Source organism: Bradysia coprophila, unplaced genomic scaffold (assembly GCF_014529535.1).
Source record: "Bradysia coprophila strain Holo2 unplaced genomic scaffold, BU_Bcop_v1 contig_24, whole genome shotgun sequence".
Lineage (NCBI taxonomy): Eukaryota > Metazoa > Arthropoda > Insecta > Diptera > Sciaridae > Bradysia > Bradysia coprophila.
In genome coordinates, this window is record NW_023503501.1 from 5,079,536 (window position 1) to 5,091,774 (window position 12,239).

At 36.9% G+C, this 12,239-nt stretch overlaps 1 protein-coding gene across 13 annotated transcripts in view; it reads left to right on the plus strand.

Moving 5' to 3' along the window:
* LOC119078021 (tight junction protein ZO-1) overlaps window positions 1-12,239 on the plus strand; it is a 41,924-nt gene that overhangs the window by 23,876 nt on the left and 5,809 nt on the right. For 7 of the 13 annotated variants that reach the window (XM_037185413.1, XM_037185424.1, XM_037185425.1 and 4 more), the window contains 6 exons: window positions 5,564-5,733; window positions 5,807-6,104; window positions 6,171-6,846; window positions 6,984-8,035; window positions 11,235-11,462; window positions 11,666-12,228. In XM_037185413.1, the coding sequence (XP_037041308.1) occupies window positions 5,564-5,733; window positions 5,807-6,104; window positions 6,171-6,846; window positions 6,984-8,035; window positions 11,235-11,462; window positions 11,666-12,228 (2,987 nt within the window). Of the gene's footprint in view, window positions 1-3,755; window positions 4,184-5,563; window positions 5,734-5,806; window positions 6,105-6,170; window positions 6,847-6,983; window positions 8,036-11,234; window positions 11,463-11,665; window positions 12,229-12,239 lie in introns of those variants that run through there. The other 6 variants (XM_037185415.1, XM_037185422.1, XM_037185414.1 and 3 more) reach the window with 6 other exon arrangements.

Sequence of the window (12,239 nt, forward strand, 5' to 3'; positions counted from 1 at the left end):
TTTTGAAAATTCTTGAAAATTTTGGAGTTAAAAATTTAAAAAAAAATGTTCAAAATTCAAAAAATCATGAATTCTTCTTGGAATTTTCACTAATTTTCAAGAATTTAAATTCCTGAAACTCTTAAAAATTCTCGAAAAAAATAAATTCTTGAAAATAGTGCTTGCCTTTTCCTAAAGGATCCACAACAAACTTCACACTCGGAAAACGGAAAATTGAAAGCTAGAGCTATCGACTCATAATCGACCAAACGTTGGGCAAGATGATTTTTCCTTCATTTCGCAACGTTAAAAATATCGAATGTCCTATTGGAATTTCGTCTCGTCAAGCGAGTCGCCAACCAAAGGTGAGCAGTGGGTTCAGATTTTTTGTTTTTACAAGTTCGAACATATGCATTGGTACATTATACCCCTGAAAACCTGTGTTTCCACCTAAGTTACGCGGTTTCATCATCCTTTTAAGAACATCACACCCATAGATTACTATAGTCAAGAAGTTTCAGTCTGAATAGCAAACGGTTTAATAGACCCAACAATATTTTTTTCAAAGTACATAGCCAGTCTAGACCACTCTTCATAATAGTATCGAATCGTAAGTAGTACAACAATACCCAGCACAACCATTGTTAATTTCCCTGTAACATTGCTCTTACACATTAAAATGTGTTGCTCCGCACAAAAAAAAATTGTAATGAAATGCTTTCAAGGATGACGTCAGAAACCCTGGTGTTGGCTATTGGAATGTTATGTGGTACCCGTGAACCAGCTCTTTTGAATTTTAAAGAACTTGATTTAAACATAAGAAGCAGTAAAGTAAAAAAAATATTGTTTGGTTGCATGTTTTGACTCTTAAACAGGCTCTCAAGATATTTCATTTGTTCATGCACCACCATGAGGTTTATGTTAGTTATTAACAAGTATGGGTTTTTTAACGTTACACAAAAATATGGGTGTATTTCTTGATTATTGGGTAGACTATGTACACGGTTGATTATAAACACCGAGGTAGAAGAACGAATCAAGAATTAAATAAAAAAAATTTACTCAATTTGAGTCATAAGGTTATATTTCGTGTATAGTGATAGATGTGATATAGTTGTACACATATATATCTGCTCTGAACGGTTACATACCCACCTTTAAAATTCGACTCTTTTTTAATTGAACGAAACAAAGGATCTGTGGTTGGTGCAACGGAAAAAAAAGTCAACAAGCTGATTCATTATTTGGTATGTCATAGAATGGGATTTGGTAATTTGTTTATTCGAATCTCTGTTTTTTTTTGTTGTTCTTCGTTGTCTTTTGTTCAACCTGTATCATTCAATCGGAAATGTAAAATATTTCATTGTCGTCCAATTGGAAACGGGCAAAAAGTATATTGCAACCGAGAAACGTGTTTTTTCAACAATCAAATATTTTAATCTGTACGAGGCATGCAAGATTAAAACATAAAATGACGACCAGTCATAATGTCATTTCAAGGATATTGTCTTCACTAATAACGAAAAATTATTGCAAACGACGATGGACTGGACATGTATAAGATTAATGGAGTACTAATGTCATTCGATGTATGTTTAGGAGTGGAACTAATGTGGTCTGTGGAATTTTCTTGGAAACGGTTGTATGTTAGATACGAAGATTGTTCAATTCTTTGTTGACATAACTCATTAATTTAGTGTTGAACATTTTGGAAACGACAGACTAATAACGTATTAACCATAAAATCTGCTACTTCTTTTGTTCAAATTATTGCTTAGTGTTTTATACACAATCTGTTACCTCGTTTGTTTTAACATATAAGAACATCAGCTAGAAACCTTCATTTATTGTTACCGTCCATTTAAAGTCAAGAGTTGACCTGAGAATATCATCGAATTGTACCCATCATTTTTGTTGTCTTTAAATAATGTTCAATACACTTTCGTTGAATCGTAAAGTCATGTGTGTATAATTAAGAGAGACTGCTTTTGGATAACCTTTCACAGATGGCAAGCATATCAGCAGCTTTTCTAATGGATCTATTACTTCATTGTCGGTTTAAGTATTTTCCAAAGAGATTGATTTCGATTATTCTACTTCAGTTCCTCAAATGGCTACGGTTTGAAAGCTATGCCATAATTTTTACACTACCCGATGAGATAACGATTTGTTCTGTGAATTTTAAGATTTATAACTTGTTAGGGCTCTACGAGGGACCATATATCAGGCGTCACACATAGGAAAACATTCGAATGGGTGTGAAGAAGAAGCCATCAAACGAATGTTCATCTCTAGATCTATCTAGCTTTACACGGATATGTAATACCTATTAGGTATGTTTGTTGCTAGTTCTAAAGACTGCAAATATACTACGATTGAATCTATTACTTCTCTTGTTCAATCTACTTTAATAACTTCTTGATGCAAAATTCTTTTGACCAATAAATAGGACAGAACTCGTCGCTTATTTATTTGTTGTCATTGTCTGTAACAGATGATTAGCCGGCCGTTCACAAGACGGAGATTTTTATCAGTTTTGATACCGTGATTTTAGACTTACCACTATGCGATGCTAGTTCTGCTGACTAGCTCTTCATAATAAAGCTAATTACTCTCTAATCCATTGCAGACATTTGTAATCTAAAAACATTCTCGTTTCTGCACACGACATTTGCAAATATCAATGCAGCATTAATAAAAGATAAGAAGACATTCTTCTCAGTAAAGTAATATTATCGCGATGACTAAGATGGCACTCTCAGATTCGAATGAATTGAAACTGATTTATTTATTTTTCTAAACTAAATTTTCTCAGCACCTCCTTTTTACTACAGTAGAAGCAAATGGGCAAAATGCACAAATTATATTCTTCTCTTGAAATTTATTCACTCTCAAATAAAAAATAAATAAAATAAAAAAAAAGAAAAAGTTCACACAGAGACCCCTCTGTTTATTACAAGTACACCGATATAATTTCCTTGCCTATAATGGCATACATTTAAAACTACAAAACAGCCATACACTTAAAAACTTAATCTTCAGACGAACATGGCAATATGTAAAATAAGAAAACAATGAAATATTCGAAAAACTGTTGGTACTACCAATTAAACGGTGCGACGAAAATGATGATTAAATCATAACCTCTTAATATGTTAGCGATTCGATTGTCGCTCCAATTTTATTACACGTTTTCGCAACAAGTGACGAAAAGTAGGACTTTCCGTTGCCTTTATTGCGAAAAACCAATTGACTTTCTGAACTTTCTGAAATTTACCCAAATTTACTGATATTTACTGAATTTACCGAAAATCAAATGTTCGGTAAATGAATTTACCAATAATGGACTGACTCGAACAAAGTACTGTAGTGCGTGGTTTCGAAAAAATTATGAACGATCGTCAGGGCCTATTTTTGACCAATTTCTTTTTGTTACAATTTACCAAAATAATTTTTCGGTAAATTTGGTAGATTTCGCTAAATTTTTCAGAATAAAAAATTCTCAAAAATAGGCCCTGTGGTTACGTGTAACAAACGTAAAAGCATCCTGTTGCCTATATAATCTCTCTGATTTAACAGGGGAAAAAGTAGAACTTTTTCCAACCAAAATTTGTATCAACCCACCGAAGGTATAAACTTTTCAACATTCAAACATGGTACAACACAACTATTCATTCAAATATTTAGAGGTCTGTGCATGCAAGAATATGTTGTGTGTGTTTTTTTTCTTCTTTCATATTTTTATTTTCACAAAAAGACTTACTAAGAAAACGAAAAACCAAACAGTATACGGTTATCATCAAACACAGAGAGTCACATAGTGTGTTTGTTGCGCGCGGAGTCGGAAGAAAACCGAAGAAGAGGGAAAAAAACGTTTTCTTTTTATTAAAATTCATTTTTTTCTATTTGTTTTATTTATCAAAATGGTGTAATTCGTTTGTGATTGCTGTTCAGTTTTAATTGTGATGTTAGTCGGTCTGTCTGTTTGCTGTTAACCATCATTTGTTTGTTCGTTCCATTAAAATGATGTATCGGAAGTGATTTGGAGTGGCCACACCAAGATATGAAATGGATTTAACGGACACATTCAATCGATTTGTTAAATTAACAGTTGGTGTCATATAGTGGAATATATTTAGGTGCTGTGGAATAAACGAAAATAGTCATGAGGTTTTATGATGCGATACCGAACAACACCGTCTTGGTAAATTTCTTTTCGTTTTAAAACAGAAAAACAGATTTTTTTTGTCAGTTCAGTTCATTAGTAAAGTTAATGAATTGCCATACAGTTTCATTAGAAAAAGATCTGAATTTCTTTCCATAAATTCTGGAGGTAATATTAAGTTTCCGTGTGACAGCACAATAAATCATTGAACTTTAAAATTATGTTTCTGATTTATAGAATCGACTACTAATACAACAAAGTCTTTATCTATTTCGAAATGGATATAGGAGAGGTATACGAACAAATAGATGTGTACCTGAGATATTGCTTAATTTTCTAACAAAACGAAAAAAGAAAGAAGAAAAAAAAATGACATCGATATGAAAGTCGAGGAGGAAGTCGGTTGAGTTGTTTTTACATTTCTGATAATTTTTTCTTGGAATATCAGACCATGTTTTAGGATCAATTTCGATGTAAAAATGATCGTTGTGTCATTACTGAGATCCTTCCAAATCGATTTCTTTTAAAAGCACCAAAAATATGACTGAAATTCTCTCATTTTTGACAGAGAATTGTCCACCCGGATGTCTTTAAATTTGTCGCTCATGTCAACCCATTCTAATCGATAAAAATTTTGAAACAAAACTCGAACTAATACTCCGACAATGTTTTTAATCACTCGAAGATTTATCTGTTGCTTACAATACATTATAAATCAAATTATACCAAAATATCCACATAATGGAAAGAGATCGTTTGAATCGATTCCAGTTTTGATATGGGATCGTCAATTCAATACACAAAGACATAAATTTTAGCATCTCTTAACAAACTCTCAGTTCAATATATTCGTCCACCCACACGAACTGTTTTACAAATTCACATGTTTAAAATTAACATTTAACGAACGTTAAAATTTATCGAAAAGGTAATGAAGGTAACACAAGAAGAAAAAAATCATTTTTTAAGACGAAAGCTGATTCAGATTTCTAGTGGCTCATTATGTGGTTTACGATTAAGTAGCTTTATCAATGGGTTTCGTATTTAAATATTTAAATCAACCAATGGAAACCCATATGGGAACTTAATTATGCTACCAAATAAACCCATGCCGAAGACATAATGAAACGATGTAACTCAATCCGCATTAAAATGCGAGCTTCTTTCCTATTAAATTGATAACGAGATTCTATTTGTTTTAAGCAATTTAACGATGTTGTTGTCGTAGCTGATGTGTTTAAGGAACGTTACTCATTTGAATATATTGGCAAAATATTGATAGTAAATCGCCCAAAAAGATTTTTATTCAAATTTAGTCATCTAATGACTTAAGTGAACAAATTCCTTTGAGTCCACGTGACACCCGATTGTTTTCCTAATAAGACAGCTCCATTAAATTTCTCTATTTATTTTTTTCAGGGAGACAGAACTTCATTCGAATATCACACCGTACCGGTGACTCGCGTTCCCGGCTATGGATTTGGAATTGCTGTTTCCGGTGGCCGAGACAATCCACATTTTGCGAATGGTGATCCATCAATAGCTGTCAGCGATGTTCTCAAAGGCGGGCCAGCTGAAGAACGATTACAGTAATACGAAATTTCTACGTTAAACTCACTGTGTGTTTGTCTAACAACAGTTCTTTGTGTTGTCAATGTTTAGGGTCAACGACCGAATCATATCAGTGAATGGAGTTTCTTTGGAAAATGTTGAATACGCTACAGCCGTTCAAGTGCTGCGTGACAGTGGAAACACTGTAACGTTGGTAGTGAAGCGACGTGTGTCCAATTTGAATATGATTGCATCGCCCAATCATTCCCATCAGCATTCGCACAGTTTGGTCAGTTCTACTGGTCTCGGTGGAGCTGGTCCCGCTCAACAAACTATCAAACTAGTGCTGAACAAATCTAGTAAAAAGGACGATTTTGGGTTGGTGCTCGGTTGCAGATTATTCGTCAAAGTAGGTCCAATGTTGCTTTAGCTCTCCGATAATGGTAGTCTGACAGAATCGTCTCTTTCCTTTTAGGAAATTTCATCCAAAGCTCGGGATCAATTAGCAATAAACGGATATTCGCTTCAAGAGGGTGATATCGTGACCAGGATTCACAATACAAATACCAATGATTCAATGAGCTTGAAAGAAGCGAAAAAGATAATTGATGGCTGTAAGGAAAGATTGAATCTATGTGTCATTCGAGACACAGCCAGCAATGCCATCAGTTCGGGAATGCAAAGTCCTGTGTATTCTCACACAGCACAAGTATCGAATTGCAGCAACAACGACGACAGTTTTTTGGCTGGAGGAAACAATTCGTATTCAGCTCAAAATTTATACGTCCAACCACCGACACGACCGGCGATGAGTACGCTTCTCGATGATAAGAGTAATTTGACTCCACGTGGTAGATCGCGCAATCCTCTGACGGACGTATCTTTGTTACAATTAGATCGACCGAGTACACCGCAAGGAGCACATTTAGGACATTCACGCAGTCGCAGTGGCATAGAGGAGCCGCCAAGACCACCGCCACCAACTGAAGATTTTTACAGTTCGCGACGACAATTATACGAAGATGATCCGTTACAACGGTCGAAACAATCGGCGGAACCGAGATATATTTCGTTCCAAAAGGAGGGAAGTGTTGGCATTCGATTGACCGGTGGAAATGAAGCTGGTATATTCGTGACGGCCGTTCAACCTGGTAATTATTTCCATAAAACATTTACGCAGACCATTGTCATCCATTTTCACTGTTCTGGAAGCTTTGTCATTCCATCATCTTTATCCAATGTAAATTTTGCAACGTTTGTTAACTCGGATCTTTCTTTCGTTTCTCAGGGAGTCCAGCTAGCCTGCAAGGTCTGACGCCTGGCGATAAAATACTCAAAGTGAATGACATGGACATGAACGGTGTCACAAGAGAGGAAGCCGTGCTGTTTCTGCTTAGCTTACAAGATCGTATCGATTTAATTGTGCAGCATTGCAAGGAGGAGTACGATGCCGTGGTGGAAAATCAACGTGGAGACTCGTTTCATATTAAAACTCATTTTCATTGTGATAATCCGACAAAAGGCGAGATGACATTCAAGGCTGGTGATATATTCCGTGTTGTGGACACGCTGTATATGGGCATCGTCGGTTCATGGCAAGTGTTACGAATCGGTCGTGGACATCAGGAAATGCAACGCGGTGTTATACCGAATAAATCCCGTGCAGAAGAACTAGCCACAGCTCAATTCAATGCAACCAAAAAGGAAATGAATGCTTCCGAATCTAGAACGAGTTTCTTCCGGCGGCGACGTTCATCGTCACATCGTCGATCGAAAAGTTTGTCGCGCGAAAATTGGGACGACGTTGTGTTCTCCGATTCGATATCCAAATTTCCAGCCTACGAACGTGTTGTGTTACGTCATCCTGGTTTTGTCAGACCAGTGGTTCTGTTCGGTCCAGTGTCGGATTTGGCGAGGGAACGACTGACCAAAGATTTTCCCGACAAATTTACGGCTCCTTTGCAGGATAGTGACAAGAGTAATAAATGTGCCATCGTAAGATTGTCCAACATTCGTGATATAATGGATCGGGGCAAGCATGCACTGTTGGATATTACACCGAATGCAGTCGACCGGTTGAATTATGCACAATTCTATCCGATTGTAATATTCCTGAAAGCCGACACAAAGCACAACATCAAACAACTGCGACAGGGAATACCGAAGTCAGCGCATAAAAGTTCTAAGAAATTGTTCGAGCAATGCCAAAAATTGGATCGCGTCTGGTCGCATATCTTCAGCAGTACAATCGTTCTGAGTGACGTGGAAACGTGGTACCGGAAATTGCGAGATAGCATCGATCAGTTACAGAGCGGAGCCGTTTGGATGTCCGAGACGAAGGTTAGTAATCTTTTTTGCTGCTTCCATTATTGTTTTAAATTGGTGGTGGTTGTAATGGGACACTAGGAGCTTTGATACACATTTTTGGCTAGGGCATGGTTTTAATTCGTAACTCGTACGTGGACACTGTTAAATAAATAAAAAAAAAATTGTAAATAACACAACACTCAACAGTTGTCGGCTGTGTCATCTGTAATTAGATTGGAGGTATGCTTCTCGGTTAAGGATGACAAATAATATCAATAGTCGTATAGTCGTGTTAACCCTTGAACAAGCCACAACTAGAAAAAAAAAATTCATAAAAGTCGACTTAAGGCCTGAAGCCTAGCATGCTGAATTTGTACGCAAATTTCAAGTTGCCCGACAGGTTTAAATGAAGGCAGGTTCAGGTCATTTTTTTTTCTAATTACCTGATCTGACTTATCCACTATTTTAACGTCGTTGCCCATGGTTCACTTGTTTTGAGATTTACTTCTTATGTAAGATAGCACAGCGGGATAGGGATAGACGCACCAAATATTACAAATGCACCAACTCCGATAAAATCCATAAGATTCCAGAAAGGGACGATCGGGTAAAAATGGATTCCTCAATTTGTCAAAAGGAACAATCTCACTCCTTAAACTCTATTGTATTTGAGGAGTGAGAAGGCTCAATTTGACAAATTGATGATTTTTCACTGGGCAGTGAGTCAAAACGCACTTGAGAATGTATGCGTTTCTATTGGTGCGGTGTCTTTCCATACGATGCGTTTTTATGCAGTGCGAGTTTCTATCCGTTTTCAAAGGCGTTGCGCAACCTCTAAACGTTTCTTTTCTCTTTTTGAGGATCTGGAGTATTGTTTAGTATTTAGAGAAGAAACGGAATCAACACAGGGCTGATGGAAACATCGTCATTAGGATATCATTTTGCAAAATCATTTTTTTTGTATTTGCGAAATTGTCAGTCAATCGCCTCACCATAGAAGTGACCAAGTGAAATGTTTGAGGAGTATTTCATAAGCAATTGATTAATTTGAATAGAAATTTGCAAATTTATTGGTTTCAAAGACCAACTACTCTCTGTCGAATGGTTTGAGTCTGTTACTTTATTCTCTTCCACTTCAACAACATACTTATTCAAATTGAATCGTTGAAATTGATCCAAGAACATGTTTTCCACAAAAACAAAACTCTTTTTATCGCCTCATTACTCAAAGTAATCATTTCTTATCGCGCGCTATAACCCTTTACAACGAATAAACGTGAAGGAATAGAGAAAGAGAAAACAAAAACAGAATTTGCATATCTTCGTAGATTCGAATTTATTTAAAAGTTATGGTCAGTGACTCATTATATTTAAAGCGAATTGTTTCAATGGCGAGATCATTAGCATTTCGTTTCGATGGTATGACGGTGCGCGCGATTCAGTACGAGTAAAGTGGTCTATCATTATATTATACTCGAAAACAGTTGTCGACTTTTCATGTCGGTCAATGTTTAGCTTTTTTTGTTTATTTACAAACGAATTCAGTAGACCGGAAATAGGTTATGATGATGATGATACGAGTCTCAATTGTTTTCTTTCTTTTTTTACATTTCATTTCTCATTTTAAGTATAGTGATCGTTCGTAATGCCATTTATTAATTTAAGTGCATTATAATAGACGATTTACTGTGTGAGAATAAAATACGAACGCGGCTTTGTTTCTTCTTTGAACCATCAAGTAAAAAACCAAATTAATCCCAAGTCTTTCGGTCATTGAGTTCACGACAACAAAAACACGAATTCTTGAAATTTATTTCTTTTAAAAATTGAACTTCTTCAAACTGTTTGCGTGTAGCACATCGAACTCTCATCAGATGTTTACCTACCATTCTTAACTCCTCCGTGCTTATGCCCAACACCAACAACATACCACCCAAACACCATTTCCCGTTATTCCACACCAACAACGTATCCATCATCTCCACAATATCAAATCATACCCATCAAAAGCCAGTCAATCTATTCGAATTCAATGCCCGGCTTGTACAGTAAAAGTTCCCAAAGTTTGCATACGTTCGGTAAAATGTCGAGTCCAAGCATCGACGAAATGATGTCATTCAATAACAATGCCGAAACCGATGCCAATTTGAATGTAATCGATCCGATTGTCGATCGCCGAAAACCGTTGTACTATTACGGCGACATATCGACGGACTCAATATTCGATTCGAGGACTCTGGATATTGGATTCGTCGATGATGATAACGAACAGGACGGAGATCATGCCGGGCATTATTCAAATCGTAACGTTGTTGTGTGTCCGACTAATGTTGACAATGTTTGTGGTAATGTGCTCATTAACATGACTGAAAGCTTTGATAATGTCGTTTGAAATCAACTCTAAATCTCAAGTGCACTGTTAAAATGCATGATTCATGTGCCTTTGATGTGTCCGCCTTTCTGTGTGTTCTGTACTGTTATTTTGGTCTTCGATTCCACTGTCTTCCATTTCAACTTGCGTGTGCGAGTTCACCTTTTACGTAGTTTTAAAGTGCGTTCTTTTGGCACCGCCAGATTCCCCGATACCTTTTATCTCATCAATTTCGAGGAATTTCATTCCAAGTTCTTTCGCATTATAGAGACTTGAACTCTCTGCCAAATTCACCTAGAAGTCTAGACTATCTCTTCTTCTGTGTGAGTCACTTCAACAAATTCTTTTGTTTCGTCTTTTCACCATGGAAAACTTCTCTTCCAATTTTCGTGGTCATTGTGCATTCAAACGATGCAACTGTGCTGGGCACGCAAAGTGATAAAGAGAAGAATTCTAGCATCGCGTAGATGTCTTCAATGGATCAGTCATTAACTAAATTGATCATTGTTACGCTTTTCGTGCCCAAACAGTATTCTCATACCAGAGTTGTCCATGTCCTGTCCACATAGTAAAAATACGCATGCCAGCTTTGTAGTTTAATGTGTTTTAAGTCGAATTAACAACATCCTGCTGTTTATATTTTAGTCGTGTAAGTTTTACCTATTTTTGTATCCAATATTGAATAACTAACGTGATTTTTTATTTTTCTTTTTTCTTTCATTCCTGGCTTTCTATTTATTAAAATATCAAAAAACCATACCACCCATGGCATTCATCATTCATCAACATATTCACCATTTGTTTGTCCACACCCCTCCAAACAAAACACATAACCATCGTCACAACTAAATAAACCATCAGCCTGTCGAATCACTATCCGACGACTTCCTATTCCCAATGACAACATCCCGACTATCCTATGCCTCCAGTCCCGAATCGGATCTGGAACTAAGTCCCGGACCATCATCGTCACTGTCATTGGGCAATTTACCGCAATTAGTTAAATCAAGCTCGGATCCGTCGATCGCTACTAACCAGGATAATTTGGAACGGGATAGAGAGCTGGGTGACGGACTGCCACCGTACACGGTAAGCAAATTGTTCCATCATTTCGTTCATTAATTTAATTTTCGAATTCATTGCGAATAAAAAAAGAATCGATTTCGGTGCTCGGCGGTTGGTTATCAATTTCACTTTGAGATATTACATAAAACATCGAAAGAATTTCTTAGCAAACTTGACCATTGACAGCACTAAATGTGGATTGAATTCTCTCTTTTTTTTTTGCGCAGAATCCATATGAACACATGAATGCAAATGGTCATCCACGGCGACCAACCATAGACAACAAATATGGATTTTCTACCGATAATCCAAATCCGGAATTTAATAAATCAAGAGCACCCACTTCACCGAATGGCCAAGGACAACAATTTTACGGCACTGTACCAGAACTGCCGCCACGCATTGACCGAGCATCTAAACCGCCTGGTGGCATGCCAACGTCTCAGAGTACTCCAACGACCCCGTCGAGTAAAAACCATTCTCTTGGTCGATCGGCACAGGAGAGACTTTTCGGAAATGCGAAAAATAGCACTGATCATACCGACGGTCAAGATGAATATGCCACACGAAATAGTCTGCTTAATTCGGTTGAGAAACGTGCCAACGGTAGCTCTTTAGATCGAAAACAGAGTTCATTGGATCGTAGTTCGCGGTCAGCGACGACCAAAAATAACGGCTCGTACGACAGTGTGTCCAGCTACGATTCGTGCAATACTACACAGATTTCAATGCAAAACTTACGATTGGGACCAAATGCACCGGATGATTTGAAGTCAGTACCAAATGCAAAGTAAGTTTGTC